Source organism: Sinohyriopsis cumingii, chromosome 6, assembly GCF_028554795.1.
Source record: "Sinohyriopsis cumingii isolate HCF-2022 chromosome 6, ASM2855479v2, whole genome shotgun sequence".
NCBI lineage: Eukaryota > Metazoa > Mollusca > Bivalvia > Unionida > Unionidae > Sinohyriopsis > Sinohyriopsis cumingii.
This window is the reverse complement of record NC_142966.1, coordinates 102107163-102130555: the sequence shown is the minus strand read 5'-3', so window position 1 is coordinate 102130555 and position 23393 is coordinate 102107163. Positions and strand designations below refer to the sequence as shown.

The 23393-nt window shown below is 35.3% G+C and overlaps 1 protein-coding gene across 1 annotated transcript in view; it reads right to left on the bottom strand.

Moving 5' to 3' along the window:
• Nucleotides 1-23393, bottom strand: part of LOC149797581 (carbonic anhydrase-related protein 10-like) — an 89530-nt gene that overhangs the window by 44305 nt on the left and 21832 nt on the right. The window contains exon 2 of the mRNA XM_089960433.1: nucleotides 2601-2651. Coding sequence (XP_089816559.1) covers nucleotides 2601-2651 — 51 coding nt within the window. The remainder of the gene's footprint in view (nucleotides 1-2600; nucleotides 2652-23393) is intronic.

The following is a 23393-nucleotide window of genomic DNA, read 5'->3' as shown; positions in this document are numbered from 1 at the left end:
GAATAGTCATATTTGATACTATTATCAAAAGTGACAAACGAATAGTCACATGGGATACTGATATCACAAAGTGTCAATCGAATAGTCACATGGGATATTGACATTCAAGAGTGACAATCAAATAATTATATGGGATATTGATATCACAAAGTGACAATCGAATAGTCACATTGGATACTGATATCACAAAGTGAATGGCACAGAGTGGCTGTGAGGAATGAGGAAAACAAATACAAACCAAAAGAAAACAAGCCAACCGACATACAGAGACATCGTTGTAGATTAAAACACAGTCGTCTTTGCTAGCTAACCCATCCCACACAAAACAGCGTATAGGAGGATGGTAAGTGTATGGTATAGAATTATGACCAGCTCATTTTCTTACAAACTAACACTCATTCTTGCATACCAAAACCTGCAGTGATAGGCAACAAACCACCACCCACAGCAAGAGAGACAATCACTCTTGAAGACAGCAGTCATAATGAGTTTTCTCGTTTCGTGATCTAAACGAAATATCCCTCTAAAGGGCAGCAAGATTTGGGCTTTGAGAAGTACCGTTGTATAAGGTTCAGAACGGCTGTATCTTCCACACCGGACTCCACAGCACCTACAACTCATCCACTACTTCTCGTCTGACCAGACTCTGACGAAGATACAAAGCCAAATGCAGTGCTCTTTGGCGTCTGAGGCCCAGTCATCCAATACAACTTGAAGAAAATTGTAGTGATCCCCTCTCGTGTCCTCTCTTAGCATCTCTCCTTCGAATTGTTTCAAAACAAACTATCCGTCGTTCTCAGACAGGCTGTGGGTATTCGCTAAAGCGTACTTGGGACAGCTGCCGTCACGATCTAAATTTTCGTCCAAGTCATCGGTGGGGTCCAAAACATACTTTTGTCTATGAAATACCTTTTCTAGTCTGCGGTTTCGACAGGTGTCATTCTTGAGGTTCCTGAATACAGTTGCTGCACAATTTAACCGCTACGGTAAAGATCATCACGTGAATTCCAATATAATGGCAGCAATCAAAGCAAAACCCATAAAGTATACTTGATAGCTTGGCATCTATTTCTCTTGCTGTTGTTGTGCTTGTCGTTGATGTATATGACTAGATGCACCTGCAATGATTGAATTCGACTACGTGATGACTAATATGATATCCTTTTCTTTCTACAACAAACGTATCAAGCTTTTAAGCTGGAACCGATGCTCTGTTTGTACAGACGCACATCAGTTCATACGTGATTTTCCTCTATCCGAAGTGCTTCATTGTATATCGACTGCATCAAGCTTCACTCACAAACACGTACCTGCATGCCAAATACAAAAGTCATACTATTCGCTTGAGAACACATGGACAAGAGGTCAAGCACTGATGTTTAATATAGCGTTGACATGATTCTAGTTAAGATAAAAGTGTGTATATATTCCGTCTGAAACATATAGTCATCGAGACAAACAAAATCTGCATCTGATTAGGTGGACCTTCACAAAATAGTAAGGGTGCAGTACCTGTTGCATCTCGTTGGGTCCGCATGTGAACTCCTTTGAATATTCATGTTCTAAATGTGTCCATGTTTCTCTTCAGTGCTTACAAAATAATGCAAGATGAACAGATTAACTGGATTTAATATATGTTTATTTAAAATGGATATAGGTGTGGAAGGAACTCATTTCTACTGTAAAAGGCCTACTCTGCTAAGTTTTGAAGCCCCGAGATAAACCATCGTATTTTGATCTTGTATTTAATTTCTTGTAAACAAATACTCTCAAAAATCAGCCCAAACATGCCTTTCAAAACTTAAACACAACATGATACAAGCGTGATATTCATAATCAGATTAATATATAAACAAAAAGACAGACAGACGAACAGAGATAGATGACAGGCAGACAAACAGAGAAAGATGCCCAAAGAAATGATTACACCGTTGATGGTGACTTGGACCTTACACAAGTAAAGATGGAAGAGCAGCAAAAGATAAATGCCTTCGTTATAGTCTTACTGAAGATGAATCAAAATTACACGACGTTCGCAAAGTTCCATTCCAGACCCAAACTCTCGCTGTACCTCATTTTATTACTGTGACTACGTATAATTTATACGAAATAGATTGATGTTATAATGGGAACCAAGAGGTTCCAAAGAGTACAATAAGAGGTGTCGTAATTCCTCATAGTGGTTCAATTATTTAACCAAAACCAGCATAAACCCATCATAATTTGGGCCTCTGTGCATACCCATAGCACATCGATCTATTTCCTATGTATTTCAAATAGGACCTGATAATGTCCGGATAATGTCCTGATAATGTCCCCACAAACGATTCCAATTTTAAATTCTCTTTTTCATTTATTTCCAGCCATTGACTTAGTTAAGAGTGACGGAGCACGACAGTAAGTAACATACACAAATGCACGTGTATCTCCCTGAATATCTAAAATTACTTCGTTATATCTTTAGCTTGTGCTTCATTTGATATGTGACGTTCCTTAGAATTAACCATAAATTCGTTGCATCCGTGTTCGCATTAATCATGTTATGGGATGCGTGGTATGCGTAGCATGCCACCTGCCAGTTTAATCAGCTTTTCACCTACCGGATATTCCATCGTACGTCCACCATTCGTGCCACAGCATGGTGCAATCACCTGAAGAAGAAAATAGCTTTGTGAAAGAATTTTTCTTTGAGATAAATTAAAGCAAAAATACGCCCATTCCTGAACAGACGTTTCAGCACGTAGATAGTTATGTTTAAAGGTCACCGTCCATACTCCAACATTTTCCTATTTATATCAGAGTTGCATTACATGATTAAAAATAGTTATATTCGCACACAAAAAAAAAATTATCAAGTGTAAAGAAGAAATAATAATTTAATTACTCGAAATAGAAGTATACAACGCTGTTACTTCCCTTTAGTTACCATTTTACACCTATAGAGCACGCAACCGGAAATGACGTACATTTATCCCTACAAGACGAAGTACATGCTTCTTGAAGTCGGAAAAAAACACTATAAACTATGGATAGGGAATATTTTAGATGACTAATGAAAACTAATTTACTGTTCAGCCTTATATCGGTATGCGCGCACGAAGCACTAGATTGTGTCGCTTTCAAAACTGTTCCATTGTTTCAATTTACTTTGAAAATTCCCGTTAATACAGGTTAAAAAAGAATCAATGCTGGCTTCCCTGTGTCCGCAGACTTTATAATTTAAAAAAAGATGAAAGAAATCGGCACACTCAAAGAATCCAAAGGAACCAAACTTGACTTAATTTTGTCGGCCGACTTCAGAAGAAAAAATCGGCACACTGAAAAGATACCAAAGTCAATTTTCTGAGACTGGTTTGCATTGTAATAAAAAAAACCTATGTTTTTGATATCATGTCGGTAAGTTTAAACATGTTAGTTGTGTTTACCACCCAGATTTCTATTTGTTTGCCATATGTAATCATAATTGATGTTTGAAGGGCAAATATTATACACAATAATAACTTGCTTTAATAATACTTTTGTAACCCATGCTAGCAAAAATATTATCATTTGCACTTACATTAAATGTATTTTAAAATAATGATTTTTTTTATTTGCGAGATACCGATTTATAGTTAACCTGGATATAATACAATTTGGGTCAGTTTGCAATAAGTAACTTATCATGCGTAATTGGCAGGTGCCTTCAAGCAATTGGGTTATACTTGTCTCATTTGCGATTTTGTTATTTGACATAAGCGATACACACTACACTAAGGGTGCATACGCAAGCCGGCATCCAATACATATACGGATTTCTTGGATATATATTTTTTTTAAATAATGTTCGCATGATGAAAGAAAGAAGGAATATGTGCTAACAATGCAAGGTTAATTTCTTTCATTTTATTTTCAGACAAGTGTATGTTTAACAATTTATTTTGTACCTTGGGGGTGGGGCACAAACTAAACACAAAATTATTTCCTTTCTAATTTGTACGGAATAATGGAGCAAATATTATTGACGATATTGACCAGTAATGACAAGCTTTCAATTTACGCGCGCAAACACTAAGACAACTTGAAAAATAAAAACAAACAATAAAATTAACTGGTAAGAGCTTTATATTGCAGCAACTAAATACTAACAAAATGCTCAACATTATTCTCTCTCTCTCTCTCTCTCTCTCTCTCTCTCTCTCTCATGTGTAATCTAGTATGTATTCTATGCAGCTGTGTTACAGCGTGAAGCCTAAAATTAAGTCCATTTGTTATAACATCTCATGTACACTACCCTTAGCAAAATGTATACGTATTATGTGGAATATTATCTGTTAGGTATTTTTGTTTTATAAATGATTATTGATAATTTGACCGGAAGACTTAAATTGAGAATGTCGTTGTGCAGATGCATATATTTGTTAGCATAAAAAAATGTATATAATTATTTAAATTAGAACAAGCAAGATATGTCAGTTTGTGTTTTCTCTCATAAATATGTATGTTACGAAGCATGATTATTTTCTTTCAAAGAATATCAAAATAGTTTGTTTAAATTTAGGTTTTTTTTCCTAATACCTATCTTACATATTATCTACTTTTTGTTGAAGAAAAAGAACGTACAAACTATTATTAAGTTTGGCCGAATTGTATTTCGAGTTGGGCCGAATTGTCTTTGCGCGAACTTTACTATAATCCGGCATAAATGATAAAACTTTCCCATCCCTCTCCTATTCGATTCCACAGATTAAATACACTTTTTTTCTGGTAAACATGGTTTTTCGGAAAAAGAAAGAACGCTTTTTCCCATCATCACTCTTTTGGTTACATCCGTATGCAGTACAGTGCACCATATCTGCTGTACAAAAGCACGATCGTACGCTATATCACATAGACATTTACGTTGGGACATTAAGCATTTGAATGGATAGGTTGAATAGAATGGATAAATGTACGTCATATCCGGTTTTGGCACGCGGAAACTACCGATTGTTTACGGAGATTGCCGAATATATTTTTTCATTTTATAAAGCGGAGTTTTAAGTCTAATTAAACATTTTTATGGTGTGAATGCATAACCAATGCGTTTTGTTTATAATTATAATAATATCACTCGTTTGTACAATATAGGTGGCCGGTGACCTTTAAATAGAATGAAAACTAGACGACCATACTTTGTAACCAAAATTTCAGTATATGAATAGCGATAGTTGTATTTGGCTATTATTTTCAACTCGCGTCTAACATGACTACGTATATTAAGACGCGCCTCTAATTTATATTAATTGCTATAACATATTTTTAACATATGAAACAAAATTGGAACATGATAAAAATTTAGATCAAAACTTTTTAATACAAAACTTGAACTGTTTCACTTCAAAGTACAGATTATTTAAAAACAAATTGTAAACTTCACTTTATTAGAATTTTATAATGTCAACTTCTTATATTTTAAGATTCAAAACACTATTTATTCGTTTCATAAGTTGGCTCTGATTTGATATAGTCGTTAAGGTGCAATCATGTAATTAGACAACTTTTAAAATGCAAGAAAATGTAGCTATCAACTTTCTAACGTAACCCTTACTCCGATGATATATTATCTCCCAAATTGATTTATTTTGCAGTGGGATTGGCACAAGATATTTGGAACAGATGAACAAAGCTAATCATTGTGGAAACTGCGAATAAATTTTGGATTTTATATTATTTATTTGTCCCTATGTGCTCATAACAGTGGTCAATACCGAAGTCATGACCGGTAGACTAATGGATCTAAGTTTAATAACGACTACGAAATAGCTTCAGGAATAAAAATAGTGCTTTCCTTGACGCTGTTTTTGTACCACTGGTTGTAATGAGCATTAACAAATAAACGTAGAAGCAATTAGCTCTTAAACAGAGATAACATGTATTTGTTGTTAAGATTGTGGTTTTGCTTCGGGTTTTTCTGTTTGGGTCTTTATTTTGGTTGTTTTTGCTATTATTGTGATATGCAAGTTTGTTTTGTTGTTTTTTATGTTTATTTTGGTTTTGGTTTATTTGTTTGTTGTGACTTTTTTGGAGTGAAGAGAGCAACTTTATGAACAATGTAAAAGATTTTACTTTTAATTGCAAAGAAGGTTATATTTGTTGATCGCACGGATTCAAAGATATTGTCCTAAAATAGATGTTCAGATTATCCTTCAGCATACCTTCCTGAAAATTCAAGTACTTTAATTTCAATTAGGCATTAATTAGAAGCATTGACCAATGGCATAGAGCATATAAGGTGTGGCGCTTTCGTACATTAGATACTAATCCATTACGTTAGATACTAATCCATTACGTTAGATACTAATCCATTAATCGTGCATAAACAATAATAGTAAAAATTATAAATGATATCAGTTGCACCTAAGCAGTTTTGAGATTGGGTGGATACGAGAGGAAATGTCCCACTCCTCCTTGCAGAGGGTCCATGAGAATTCCCCTGTGACTTTTTATATTAAGACAGGAAATGTTAGATCTTTCTGAGCATAATTAAATTCAAACTTAATTGGGTTTTTTCTTCTTTATTTTATTTAATACATAATGCTATAAAACAACGATTTAAATATTTAAGTAAAACAATACATTTGCATTAGACTTCACACCTGATTCAAAACATTCCACAAAATGTCTAGAGTGATTCTTTAGGATTCACAAAGTCGTTTTCCATAGCACATATGTCCTTGCTGTCCGCAGCCTATCTGTGAACGTATATGCTTCAATGCGTTCCTGAATCATGCTGGTGCGTAGATATGATTTATTTTTCTTCGTAACGCAGAAAACGATCTTTCGCTTGTGTCTTTTATAGCTGGCTTTACGAAGATTAACTTAGCACCGTCACAATTCTTGAGAGAGATGACGAGAACCGTTCGCATCTCTTGCATCATTTCAACAGTGGTCTGCACATCTCTTGCATCATTTCAACAGTGGTCTGCACATCTCTTGCATCATTTCAACAGTGGTCTGCACATCTCTTGCATCATTTCAACAGTGGTCTGCACATCTCTTGCATCATTTCAACAGTGGTCTGCACAGTGAATATATTCACATCCTTAGCTTCACTTTAGACGTTTACTTTAAATTTCTGAAGATGTGTTTCAACGTTGATCTTATCAACGACATTATCCATATCATCACTCTGAACTTTGCATCGTTAGTAACACATTTCTTAAGCAATCTTGAAGGTGCCGGTAAGGCGCATACCCTGAGTGGTCAAATTTGTCTTTCACACATCTAACAGTCAGATCAATTGCCTCAACGCGTTTCTGCCGATACAGATTTTTCTCCGTTGTGAGGTATTCGTTAGGCACGTTACCAATCTCAAAACCTTTTGGCATATATCGGCGGCGCGGCAAGGTAGGTTCGTTGCCATTCAAGTTATCGTGCTTCCCGGTAACAGTGTCCCAGGACTTGTCATTAGCATTTAAATTAGTACATACAGTAACCGTCATGATATCACGTCTTTGTTGATAGTATGACAACCAGTCTTAGTCGTTAGTATGATCGTCCGGACAACCAGTCTTATTCCATGACATAATCGTCAGGTTAACAAGTCTTAGTTGATAATATGATCGTCGGGATAACCAGTCGTAGTCGATAATATGATCGTCCCGACAACCAGTCTTATTCGATCGTATAATCGTAAGGTTAACAAGTCTTAGTTGGTAATATGATCGTCGGGATAACTAGTCTTAGTCGACTGTATGATCATCCGTACAACCAGTCTTAATCGATAGTGATTGTCGGAATAACAAATCTTAGTTGATAATATGATCGTCCAAGCAACCAGTCGTAATCGATAGTATAATCGTCGGAATAACCAGTCTTAATCGACACTATGATTGTCCATACAAGCAGTCTTAGTCGATAGAGTGATAGTATAATCATCAGGAAAACCAGCCTTAGACGATAGTATGATCATCGGGACAATCAGTTTTAGTCTAAAGTATGATCATCGGGACAACCAGTCTTAGTCCAAAGTATGATCCTCCATACAACAGTCTTAGTTGATAGTATCATCATGCATACAACTAGTCTTAGTCGATAGTATAATAGTCGGAATAACAAATCTTAGTCTATAGTATGATAGTTCATACAGCCAGTATGATCGGCCTGAATAATGGATGATCATACTATCGACTAAGACAGTCGATAGTATGATCATCCATACAACCAGCCTTAGTCGATAGCATGATCGTCGGAATAACAAATCCTAGTCTATAGTATGATAGTTCATACAACCAGTCGTAGTCGATAGTATGATCGTCGGAATAACCAGTCTTAGTCGATAGTATGATCGTCCATACAACCAGCCTTAGTCGATAGCATGATCGACGGAATAACAGATCTTAGTCAACAGTATGATCGTCCATACAACCAGTCATAGTCGATTGTAAACAAAGTCCTCAGTTATCCATAGTTACTTCTTCATTAAGGTAAAATCAAGCACGAATCTTGGAGGAAGTTGGATATCTCCTCGCCCTCTCTCTCTCTCTCTCTCTCTCTCTCTCTCTCTCATATTGTGGTGGGCCCTGGGTTGCCGAATGGTCTAAAAATCTCGCCTTTACATTTACAGATCATTGACACCTCACGTCTGCGTAGGGTAGGGTCTTGTGATCGACCAATGTGTGTATGTTAGAAACCTTTCCATTAGCTTCACATAGGTCATTAGTTCTTCCTGGGTAATTCCTCCACCAGATATACTGACAGCCATATATTTCCTCTCATGTGTGAAGGAATGTCATTAAGCCCAAGACAACAACACCATATATTCGCAAGATAGATCATGTGGATAGATGGTCAGAATGACATCAGTACTGATAAAATGAGTTTGACACATAGTCTGGTCATAAACTTGCGACTTTATATAAGCTTGACATACATACTCTAATTTACCCATTTCAAACCGAATAATTTGTCGAATTCTCGAGCGATTGATTACGTGAATAAAGAGAATATTATTATAAACTTTTTTCTATTTTTCAGAATGAAAGAATTTCAAAAATATTCAGAACACACAAAATGCTTAATTGGTTATGAAACTACATTTACACTTTGCAATATTGTTATTCTTCGTTCAGGGCTATACAATTTTGAAGAAATAAACCTCTTACATATTTCTCACTAATACGATAATCATACACAATTTAGAAAGACATATATTATAAAAATAAATTTCTAGAGTTAACTGCTAATTAGCTATCGAAATTTCATGGGATAAATTCAGCACTTCACAAAACAGTTAAATGGACAAGACACTATTTAAGCGAGGAATGTTTCATTCGTAATTATTTCACAACATCAATGTGCTCAGTTAACATAAAAAGCAAACAAAACCTCAACAACAAACAACAAAATCCCACTAGAATTAACTTAATACTTGAAAAAGAGGAATGGGGTGGATAGGAAAGAGGCAAAGCAGATTTGCGATGTTTACATACAGGTATAACTACTTGACCAAAAAGCAGCTAATAATAAATGCATTTATGTGTTATAATTGCGGCTGACACGAAATGATACAGACATCTTTTTTTTTTTAAATTTAAAAAATGCTATTAGTTTTAAGAAGTTTTGGTGTCAGCCTAGGCTTTCTGTGCAATTTCATTAGACGAGAATTATAAATCCCTACTAGTATTATTAAATATTTCCTTATTTGAAACCGAAAAGTATGGACTCTAAGAGAGAGAGAGAGAGAGAACTTGGCTAAAAGTACCCAAATTCCTACAAGAAGCGTACAACCTATACCTTTCTTAGACATATTTGCAATATCGTCAGTTTATGAAAAAAAAGTTGGTGAATTTCCAGCATTATTTAAAAATTACATATATTTATAGACAGAATGTACTGACGGGGAGAAAGAGGGACGCACTAAATATACGGTCACTGGAGAGTGTTCTATATCATCGATACATAATTGTCTACATATGATTATTATCCCATTTTGGTGAGATTGCAATTAACAATTCCTCATTCAGGATTAGCCTCCTACGATAAATAAATAAATAAATTATAAAAATAAATAAATAAATACACTAGTTATGCCAGTATAACTGGACTGAGATCGCTAGAACGATAAATAATAAATAAAACTCTCTCTCTCTCTCTCTCTCTCTCTCTCTCTCTCTCTCTCTCTCTCTCTCTCTGTGACATGCCGTTCTGGCAGGTTGGCCAATGTTTGTTGGTAGAATAAAAGGCTCCGTGATTTTCACGCTTCAAATCTGCAATATACTGGACCAAGGACTGTCCTGCCTCTTCATCAATTAATCTAACAGCTTATTCTGTTGTCAGAATGGGTCATTACAGTAATGTGTCATCAAATACGGTCAGAACGCAACGGGAGACTTAGAAATGGAATAGGGCAATGCAGATTGTTGACGTGTGTAATAATGAAAATATGCACAAGGAGTCTGAAGACATCAGATGGTAGTATTTCAATATGAAGCACATCAAAAGAACTTTTGGCAGATGCAAACATGGGCGCCCGTAACTTAGGTCAAGGTGGGTCACTAGACACTCCTCGGAAATCATACTGCATATATATATATATATATATATATATATATATATATATATATATATATATATATATATATATATATATATATATATTCCGACAAGTTTAGTCATGCAAGTGAAGCTGAAAATATGTCACAAGATTATATTATTATATTAGCTTTAGTTTCAGACTGCTTACGTAAGGAACCACGCAATTAACTCATCCCAGCCATGACTGACCGACTCACACACACACAACCTGCAAAAAAATCCTGCCGGCGCCCATGGATGCAACATGCAATCTTGAATGTACATCTTACACAAATAGAAAACGGAAAAATAGAATAATTCAGAAAATAATCTACTTATACAATTTTCATGTATAGAATTATGGCGGTAATCATCATCCACATGTAATCGTTGCCTTTTGCGCCAAGTATTCGATGCACATAAAAAAATTGGAATCCTGTCAATCCTATTCTTATTAACTCCTAATATTTGCAACTTAATTACCGGATGACTTCCCATGACCCTAAGACTATTTTGTACCCTACATCCATTTCTATAGCCACGTATCTCTGGGATCACCTTTATTTCGTTTTCTAATCCAAAAATGCACTTCTCACTGTTCTCAACTGTTACTAAAACAATAAATCGTCAGTTAGACAATATCGAAGACAACATGTCCAAGTCCAAAAGATTAAAATAACTAAATCTATATTTAGAATTGTGAAATATCTCAAGGTACTTACCACCATGAGCCATTCATATTTACTGTCCTTTAAATGGATGGTACAGAGCGGATAAGTAGTGATGTGGTAGCTTTATCTCAGATCATCAATTGCTTTCTTATTAATCTTTAACAATGTGGCAAACCCGTATTGTACTGTATTTCAGTTAGAATTACATAAGTGTACAAGTCAAGTTTTGGGGGCACGAGCTTAAATTTTGAGTTTGAGTTAATATGGAAGACAATACTTCCCTTATTAATAGTGTCACTTTTAAACATGTTATTGTACCACGTTTTGATCATATAGTAAAACTTATTAAATCACTATATCTGGGATTGTCATGTCTATTACAGGAAATGTTTTTTTTTTCAAAGAACATGCATGTCAAACGTCATTGTATTGTCAGTTCTAAGGAGTTTATAATGTGAGATTGTTTTCCAATTTCGACCTGATGCAGCTTAACAAGAAATTTGCCGGCAAATTGTCGGCCTCAAATTTTTGACGTCGCTCGAAGTTGTTGCCAGACAAGAATACAGAGTAACAAAAGAAAACCTTTCAGAAACAAAGAACTAACAATTATTTGTCATCGTCTTGAACAGAATGGACATCAAGTGCCTCATTAAGTTTAAAATGGATACAATTTAATATAAGTGAGTTGGAGACAACTGCCTGGGAATAATGGAATGATGTGTGATGTTGTTGTTGTTGTTCTAGGGTTTAACGCCATTTTTCAGCACAAGATAGGCTATACATGGCGGCCAGTATAACTGGTGGAGGAAGAACCCTGGCAAACCCAGGGAAGAACCACCGACCCACGAGAAGCTACTGGCAGGCTTTCCCACGTACCCACGCTAGCCGATCCTTGGACTCGAACCCACGCAGACAGAGGTGAGATGGCAGTGATCCGGAACGGTGAGCGCTTAAGACCACTCGGCCACTCGGGGCCCCAGGAATAATGTGTGAAGAAACTGCTTACATTTAACCGGTTGTAAAATATATTCAAAGTCATTTCAAATCAATATTTTACGATTCTGAACTTTCAAATACATAAGTAAATTACAGTTAAAATAAAAACGGCTAGGTTTTCTAAACACGAACAACTACTGAAATGGACTTCGTTCAAAAATAATAATGAATTAGCACGCGATTTTTAAGTACTAAGAACTATGTACTGTTGGTCGGGAATAAAAAATTTAAAATGGTGTTTCGAATTTACAAGTGAAATTTATTTGAGAATACGTAATGTTGTGTACGGATGCTGACTAGTGACGTCACGCGCAGATATAGATCAACTTCTACCCTGTGCTGGATGGCAAAAATGCAATCTATTAATTGTCATCGGGACATAACTTGTAAACAATAACATCGTGTCTGTCATCTGTAGTGGACCTGTGTGTTCAAACATATTTGTGAAGAGATCTGCGGTGAAGTTTTGGATTTCTGAAGGATTGCAGGCGAAGGAAACGATGGAACTGGCTCTAAAACGAACAAGCCTGAGTGACAAGAAGAAAGCAAGAGCCTTCAAAACACGATCGTGTGTATAACATCCCAGCATCGGTGTATACAATTAAGTCAGAAAGTCTTTTGACACATACATTTGAAAGTGTACCCGAGTATAATATTTGTGAGTGAGTTTTAATTTAAGTGTTTGCTTCAAAGAAGAGTTTTCTCGATTGATGATATTGTAGTAACGTCTACATCTCAATGCTTGAATGAGCACTTTACTTCTCTAAATCTTTCATGGACTCCGCAGTGTAAATACGAGGCGTTATTTACATGGTAGATCCATAGGTCTCCAAGTTGAATATGTGGACAGTTTGACACAGAGTTTTCCTAAAGGTTTGCACCTATTTGGTACGGGTCAGGTAAGTTATACCCCTGTATATTCAGTTTCTTATCGTGTCTGTTTTGTCAGTGTTAGTTAAATTCAAATAATGTACAGATAATGATAGTTTATGTTTATCAATCTGCCCAATATCGTCTTGTCAACTCACGGTCGCCGTCGACGGATGTAGTGTTTGGCCAACGACACACTGCGCATGCGCGGGGTCCTCCGGTTGTAAACATAAATATACACAACGTGTACATTCAGGAAAAAGAAGATGCTTCATGTTTATGAGACGCAGGAAGGTCAATAATACCGAACTGTGAAATTTCTCGTTTGATGTATGATTATTGTCAACGTCTGTTAGGTTGCAGCATAGAATGAATCAAAGGATTTATTCTCAGATGTCTTTCATGATTCTTGCTCTTTCGTGACCCCACAGAAAGAGAAGATTTTCGCGTGTGTGTGTGCATGCGTGTGTCCGTGTGAATGTGAGAGTATCGTTTATAATAATATGTATCGTTATTCAGAAACTTGTGTATAAACATTTACAGCAATTGTGCCACTTTTTCGCAGTCTTCGCTCGATTGTTTCTTCTCTGCAGATGAGATATTGCTGTCCACACCCTACAAACGATAAATATTAAAGAAGAACTGGAAACGTAATAAGGGCATATGCTACCGGGCGTCATGACAAAACAACTAATTGCTTACGTATCTAAATTTAACCACGATTTCTTTGCCAAAAAATGTATATATTACACAGAAAAGATTAAAATTAATAATTTATAGACCAATATTAATTTTAATAGCTAACATGCAATTCCAACTTCAGAGTATTGTGCCTGCGGTTTAAATATATATTTATATGTGTGCGTGTTTGTGTGCTGCTGGTACATGAGTATGATGCCATATTGTTTTTGGTCTAAAGATGAGCCTTTGCAGTAATAAGTGAAAAATTTATAGATTCTGTAAGCATCAAGCCAGTGAAATCAATCAATATTGATGCCTTTAATTGGATATTTGACGACCCATTTACCGGGTAAGCATCTCCCCGACCCTTAATTGTATAAATAAATTTATTTTCTATCTTCGAGCCATTTCTAGATCTAATTATGTTTTTCATTATTTTCTTCTGCGAAAACTTTCCACATTACTGTCAAGCGTAACTAAAGACTAAAAATTTTTATCACATTTTCTCTTCTGTGGTATTCCTTTCTCAGACGTACCTTTTAGAAGAGATTTCCGGGACAATGGCTTTCTGTACAAAAGAGTGATACAAATGTGTTTTCGTTTAGCAATGTTAAGAATCACGCGGATCTTCTCGCTCCGCGCCGCTAATATTGAATGTCCCAATATAACAGATTAATGATGCTATACGACGCGTACTGATAGTATAATGTATCGAACTGTCTTGATGGCTCTACACAAATCAATACTAACTTTCTTGAAAATGCTACAACATTTTGTTAAAACTTATCTATATCAATTATATATATAATATTACAATGAAATTGTATTGGTTTTAAAATCGTTGCGCGCCTTGCATTTTCGTGCATGCAGTTTGAATGACATGACTTTGCAATTCCCGTGTCATTTATCAGGTAAACAGAAGTGCTGTCAATACATAAAATTTCATTTGTTTTCAATAATAAAAAAAAATTTTCATGCAGAATAATATGTTTTCTTCAAAGTTGCTTCAACAACAGTATGCATTGCAAATAATTAGACGCGACTATTACAAAGTACTCCTGTGACCAAAAATACATCAGTTGCAATTTGCTACCTCAAGTAGTCTAGTATAATGACATATTCATACAACTTCTTGAATTTAAATTGCCGGCATGATGAAAGTAGCATGTCGCTGCATAGTAAATGGTTATTCTAAACGCGGTCTGCAGGACGAATTTGGGAACGAAATTGCAAACATCTGGGCATTTCGCTTTTACCAGACCTCAGTCAACTTCAAAAATATATTATAACACAATGTTCTCCAAGACATCTTTGCTTACAGTTGTATAATCACATAGTTTTACTGCCAGGGGGATTACTGCGCGAAAAAATATTTTGTTTGCCAAATCTCCATACTACACAATGCCGAAAGATTGAATATAGAACTCTGGCTTTACCCATGAATAACAGCAAGCTAATTATGAAGGTGATATATGTGGTGTTGGAGATGTTAGACATATGGACTAGAATTACTACAGAGTGATAACTGTAGTATTGGAGATGTTAGACATATGGACTAGAATTACTACAGAGTGATAACTGTAGTATCGGAGATGTTAGTCATCTGGACTAGAATTACTACAAAGTGATAAATGTAGTATTCAAGATGTTAGTCATCAGGACTAGAATTACTACAGAGTGATAACTGTAGTATAGGAGATGTTAGACATCTGGACTAGAATTACTACAGAGTGATAACTGTAGTATAGGAGATGTTAGACATCTGGACTAGAATTACTACAGAGTGATAACTGTAGTATTGGAGATGTTAGACATCTGGACTAGAATTACTACAAAGTGATACATGTAGTATTGGAGATGTTAGACATCTGGACTAGAATTACTACAAAGTGATAAATGTAGTATTGGAGATGTTAGACATCAGGACTAGAATTACTACAAAGTGATAAATGTAGTATTGGAGATGTTAGACATATGGACTAGAATTGCTACATAGTGATAACTGTAGTATTGAAGTGTTAGCCATCTGTACTAGAATTACAAAAATATGATAACTGTAGTGATAGAGATATTAAATATGATGACCAGATATTACTACAAAAGAGTGATAATTGTAGTGTTGATATATGGACTAGAATTACTACAGAGTGATAATTGTAGTATTGGAGATGTTAGACATATGGACTAGAATTACTACAGAGTGATAACTGTAGTATTGGAGATGTTAGACATTTGGACTAGAATTACAAAAACGTGATAACTGTAGTGATAGAGATATTAAATATCTGGACCAGGTATTACTACTAAAAGAGTGATAATTGTAGTGTTGATATATGGACTAGAATTACTACAGAGTGATATCTGTAGTAATGGAGATGTTAGACATATGGACTAGAATTACTACAGAGTGATGACTGTAGTATTGCAGATGTTAGACATCTGGACTAGAATTACAAAAACGTGATAACTGTAGTGATAGAGATATTAAATATCTGGCCAGATATTACTGCAAAGTGATAATTGTAGTGTTGATATATGGACTAAAATTACTGCAAAGTGATAACTGTCGTATTGGAGATGTTAGACATCTGGACTAGAATTACTACAAACGATCAGATCACCAAGCAAATCCTTATTTTTATTTGTACTGATCGATCCAGTATTCAATTTTTCGCTGCTTTTATTAAATGTGTTAATACATGAGAAGAATAACGGTATTCAAGATGGCGGCAACTACAGTGATTCATATGTCATGCTACAAAAGAAGTCCAAAGCCAAAGTTTAGTCTTTTAGATCATCTTTGTAATTTGTTTTCTTCAATTATGCCATCCAATACCAAAACATCGATCCTATTTTTTCAAAAACAAGTTTAGTCTGAATTCAATCACCGTATGAACTTTAAGAAACCCCTTGCAAATGAATTTGTCAAAGATCGTTAGAGACTAATTTCATTTAAAGGTGCATTTGAATTTCGGGCTTAGAGTTATAAAGTGTCGAGAAGTTTGATAAACTCAATCATTGCTTTCAAAGTTATCATTAAATGCTAGCTTTTAATAGCAACACATGCCGGGTCAAGCACTAGCTCTTTCACTGTGATTACAGATTTTCATATTTAGTCCCAGTAGGAAATCTGAAACTATTTCCTTTTTTTTTTTTTTAATTTATTTATTTTTTTATTTTGCTTGTTCGGTTCAAAAAGGATATATAGACATATTAAATTTGTTCTTATTTAGAATAAATGAAGAATAAACAAATATTTCAATTTTCCAAATTATATCTGAGTAGACAACAAAAAATCGTTTTATTATTCCTAATTCAGACTTATAAGGAATCAAGAAATAATTATGCTACTTCTTATTAAGGAAAATGGAAACAACTTTATGAGCCTCTTGAATGCTTTTGATTTTGACTTCAGACTATGTGCGCTTTGTTGACTATGGTTTCCGAATATGTGCGCCTTCTTCATTTCGACTTCCGAATATGGGTGCTTTGAAGAGACAATTCTTAACACAGAAAGACAAACGAATTTCGATACTTCGAGGGGTAAGTATAGTTTCCCAATGATTCCAACGACATTCATACTCATAGTAAGAGATAAGAGATAGAAGTAGTTATTAGGATGTAAAAACAATCACAATTTTGTTATCGAAAGACATGACACATTCAGCAATTAACTAAGAGAAAATGTACAAGATTTAATGCAAGTTATATACGTAGGACAGTGTCCCCTATGGTATTAACATGACAAGGAGTTTAGGGATGTATTGCATGCTGCTAGTCAAGCCATGTATGACCAGCATGCATGATACAGAGTAACATGTCACGAGCATGCACGATCCTGAGTAATATGTGAGCAGCATGCATGATGCTGAGTAGTATTCAGCATGCATGATACGGAGTAATGTAATCAGCATACACGATATTGAGTAATATGTGACCAGTATGCATTATACTAAGTAATATGTGACGTGCATGCATGATATTGGGTAATATAACGAGCATGCATGAAGCTAAGGAATATGTGAACAACATGCATGATACTGAGTAATATGTGACCAGCATGCACGATACTAATATGCGATCAGAGTGCATAATACTGCGTAATTTACCACATACCGTACCCACAAATGATGGTGTGGACAGAAAGTATACCCTAAAAAGTTTTTCATCAACATCACCTTGTTGTTGGAGTAATCTTTTTCACCTGGGAATCAGAAAATACACCGAGTGAACACTGGATGTTATATACGCCAAGAATAAACGAGGATTTCGATACTCCCATATGGTTGTATTATCAGCGACGACAGCATTGTATTACTAGAATGTTTGTGTCCATTTCGTACATGTGTAAATAAATAAGTAGAATAGTATCTTCCTCAGGTTTTTATCAGGACCGGAAATGTCTCCAATAGCGCATCATGGTTTATTAATTGACCCAATGTTTAGGGAATGTTCCGTGATCAGCTCGGGTTCATTCCTTTTATTATAAGAAAAAATGTTATAATACCAGTTTCGGCCGATATAAGATCCGATTCCAACAAAAAATCATATCGTTTTATTCGAGATGATAACGTTGCTGTTAGCGATTTGGGTTTTTCAAACGAGTTAGAGTTATTCGGGTTATTTAATTTTAAAAAAATAGAATTTTCTTTTTTGTTACTTGGAGGTGAGTTGCCAGATTATGACTGTGTATCACGCACAAAAACACCAAAATAAAAAAAAACAGTTATTGAGTTACTACCTTTTAAATGCTGTTTTTCATCATGTTGACAAAATTTCAAACCACTGCAGCCAAGGTTGGCTGAAAAATTATTTGTTTAAACAAATTTATATTAATATAAGCGATGGAAATCTGGCAAGCGCATCAGATTTTTGATACACTATGAGGCAAATAAGTTTGGTCAAGTTCGTCACATAAAATTAAAGATATACGAAAATAAAATTAAAAAATGTTTCCGAAACAATGATTAAGTACTATCAGTTATTCTTAAGTGATGGTTTCGGGTTTTTAAAAAAAAAACGTTAAAATTTACGTTCGTCGTTTTGTTGTCTGGTGTTTCAGAAGATTCATTCCAGAGAGACGATCACATTAATAATAACCGTGAAATTTCAAGACTTGGCGGTACATGCAAACATATAATCTCCAAACCAGTGACGGCAACAAAGTGAGTAGTGAACAACCACGTTTACAATCAATACAAGCAGCATCCAAATCTCTTAAGATACATACATACTGAGCTCTGATGTTTAAAAATATATCATATGTCGTTATAAAATATAAACGGAGTCCAATTCTATTTCAAGATTGATAGTGATGATGTTTAATACTGGTGTATTTTTTTTTTGTATTACCTCTGAAAACGCCTTATTATCAATGGAGATACGCCCGCCATTATATCATATACAGTGTGTGACTCTTTTATCAAATCTACCATCGAAAAATTATTACCGCAAACAATGGATTTTATTTTATTAGGAACTTTCGTATAAACGGTAGACGCGCAACGAACGGCATTTTATTATTTTGCAGTCGATATATTCCCGTCTTAAGAACTACTCCCGCTGCTGACAGAACGTACAATGAAGGATTCGCCGTTGCTCCAATGCTGACTATTTACACGGTTCTTATCGCGATCGGAACATTCGTCATGGTGCTCCTTGCTCTTCAGTAGTGAAGGTACAAATGTGTATAACAATAAACGAGCCGGTGATAATGCTTGTAATACACTCTTAATACATCTCGTTTATCATCATCAAGTTTTATCTCATGAAGCTGAAGTCGATTACGAGTTTCATTATATTAGTATAACCCCAAAAACTCTTGAAACAAAATTTCTAGATCTAAAAGATTTTCTGTTAAAAGCAACATAAAGTTTGGAAAAGTTATTTTTACGTGATTGAACATCAAGAACATTTTTTTGTGTTCCTACCAAATAAAACCCAACGTAATTCGGTCTATTAATTTTTACTAAATCCTCCAACGTATCAGAATTTATTTTTAAGTCTAGGTGCCCGAGATACCCATTAACGAGAGCAATTTCATCAGGTTCATAAAACTAATTGTACGCGTATTTATAGATCTCATAAAACACTGGATTGTCTTCTTCGCGCTAATATGCGATAAATTTTACTTTATTTTTTGCTGAATTGCAGAATGATCCTTATGTTTGGTATACTTTAACACATCAAGATCACTGTTAATCTTATTTGCTCGTAAATCGGGTTCTGCCTCTGGAGGATTAGCGAAGTTTCGTGTTGGAATATCCCAATCTTTTTTTTTTTTTTTAAATCACGACTAATGTCGTGAAACGTCAATTCCGTCACCCGTCGTTTCTTACTAAAACTCTTTAAATAATTGTACGCAGCTGCAAACAGTATCGGGATTTACTTTTCCGTGTTCGTAATGTTACGTGTTTAGGCTCGAATAAACAGTAACACAAACTTTGAAAATTTAACAAATAATTTCTTTCCCTGGAAAAATACTATAAAAAATGGAAAAATAAGAAATTACGGTTGTAAGTATCAAATCCAAAAATAATCCAAGAATACTCCACGAATAAAATTTTAGAAGTCCTAATAATGAAATGTTCTAATGAATTCAAATTCGAGTCCCTATGAAGAATCTAAGATGGAAGGCGATGACTTATACTGTATCCTTTGTGGTGTTGGAATGTCTACAATTCGGTGTTATTCACAAATAATAATCCGGTGTTGGAAATCCGAATAAAAGTTTTTAGAAATGTCTTTGTTCAAGAATTCTGTATGAGCACACAAATATTTCAAGAGAAACGAATTAATCTTTTAGAATCCAAATAATCTGAAACAAAATTAACATATAACTCGATAGCTGGTTAAAACAGAAGAAAACGACTTGACATCAAGTGTTTTAAGCCCAGACTGACTAAATTCTCTATACAAATTGGCATAAAACCTAAATACTACGCGAGACAGATTACATGATCAGGGTCACGTGATCATGTTTACATCAGGTACTCTCAACGTGGCCCTAACAAAAACCAATCATTATACTCTAAGAATAAAATTTTAAAAAAAGTTGTTTGCTTCACCAAAAACTGTTTACAAGTCGAGGTTCACGTCTCCAATACAGCCTCGATCTCAACCTCATTATTCCCACAATACAATTCAATTTAAAAAAGAACTTGTTCACGTGACTGATGCTAATTTTGAGTTAATGTCTGTAACTAGGTCAACTTGAAGTGTTTAAAAATGAACAGTCAATTTCAAACTAATTTCTGGAAAAAATGTCAAATCAAGTAAACAAGATTTTATTATAATAGAATGTAATAGAATACAAAAATTTAAAGCTAACAAACAAACAATAAAACTAAAATAAATATAAATTAAATCAGATATAAATTAAATCAAATATACATAACAGTAATGTGCCATTATTATTGAAAACAACAGGAAACAAAACAAAACAAAATTCCATCGCCCTTTGTTTTGCATCATCAGGTTGTTCCTCCCCGAGATTGTCATCAGGGTTTATGCGCTTACCATGCAACGACACCGTTTTCAGTCTAGTGTCAATATTCTTGTAATAAATCCCGGTCTCCTTTAAAAAATAGTCGTGTTGCCGTTTAACTGTGCAACCATCGTCTGTTTTCAACACACAAAACATCGAATCCGATATTTTCATAAGGTCATGATTTTTCATATCTGTCCTCATCAGCAGCCTTCATACCACGTCGTCTTACATTTTGTTTCCACGATGGCTTCAATTATGGAGTGGTCGAGCTCTGAAACGATCAGATTAATTATATCCTCTAATTCGTTTGACAACACTGTTGATTTTCTATCATTGCAAAACAAGACGACACATCAGACCGTTTGTCTATGAAGCATTGCAATTGTGTTGTCGCATTTCCGCTACCGACAAAAAGTTGTAAACAAAATCACCTTATTCGTGTTTTGAATTTAACCTGATCAATTTTTTTAATTCACTAAATTTTTTTTACGTTCCTATTTTAATGTAAGCCTGCATAGCTTTCTCATCCCAATCGGGTGCATATACATGTTCCGAAACAAGGAAGAGTCTAACGAGATCATGTGCAACACCAAGTATTCCCGTCATCGCTGCTATAAACATCATGTCGATTAAAATTAACCGACATCATTGGCTGGAAATAGTTGAAAGCATGTCTGTCCGGGATTTCTGGATTCAGATGTTATTCCGTATAATCAATGAGCGCTATATTTTAATTTGGCGCTTGCAGCACTAACTCCTGTAACGTTGATTCGATCGGGGTCTAGCTAATGTACAACGTTTTCCAATTAGATTCTGATAACATTTTGGCTTCTAACCTCCAGATTGTTTTCCTTTCGATGTTACTCGAATGTCCTCGTGAATGGAACTTCCAGATGGCAAATTCTGTCAAACATTAAATTGAATTGAAGGGTTTATATACTTAACATAAGTCGTCCATTCGTACGACCTTTACAGAGGTGTAGAATTCCGCAAAGGTCAGGAATATTCTGATGATGCAGAAGCGATAACCCAAGACCAATTTGCCCTGTTTGATGTCAACGAAGGCGTGATTCCCACGTTCTTTTTATCTCGCCGTGAATCTACGCAAAATTTGTTTGTGACGTGAGAGTCGTTTATTGGTGCAGGTGATATATAATAAAAAAAAAATTATGTACTCCATATTGATGTCACCCGGTCACCGATCAACCGAAATTCTACGTGTTTAAAACTAGTAACATCGATATCTTTTCACACCAACTCTGTGTTCATTCCGACTATTCAACATTAATGTGTTATCAACTCCAACTATGGTATTGATACTATCACCGTGTTTATTTGGATCGTAATCCTTACCTTACTTGTAACTCACCGTTTGGTACTCCTCGACGTGATCGCTACCCTGATGAATTTTCAGCATTTATGTATTGTGCATATACAGGTTTTCTGCCAGGTGATGTTATCTTTTTCCAATTATAATAATATATTAGGCTTCCAGTACATTAACGCGAAATCCTCCTGGGGCGTTTCCCGATATCTCCTTTCGGTGCAAATAAATACTTCGATAAACAGTACAAAACCAGAATACGAAAACTCTCTCCGGTTAAGATGTGTTATATAATCTATTTGCTAAACAGACGGGGATGAACTCATACCGGATGTAGCTGGTCGCACTATGATATTCCCCGGTGGCTAAATGTTCACCCACACTGAGATCCCCAGTTATCGTTCCTCCAGCTGTGTTGAATTCCAAGCTCAGGGCGTTTTCGAGTTGATTGTAACTTGCGGATCGTGATGAAGCGGCTCCTTCAGCCAGTGGTTGTGTTTGCAGCCCATACAGTAAATGTCCACCCATGTTTCATTTTAAAGCCATGATTCATCCGAATTCATTCCACTTTGTATTGGCTTAAGCTTTTAAGTTGGCATACAAAGGGGATTGAGTTATTGACATGGAGGTTATCGATGCTGCCTGGGTTTAAAATACCTCTACAGTTCATGTTGTATAACCAGTAATCGTCCCCGGGTCAATGATATTTTTTATTGACATGACTCATCGTTGCCACGGTGGTATCATCGGTGATGTCTGATGTACACATATTGATGATTCCTTGCTCGCTCATGTTTAGGTCACCGGGAAAGATGGATGGTGGTGA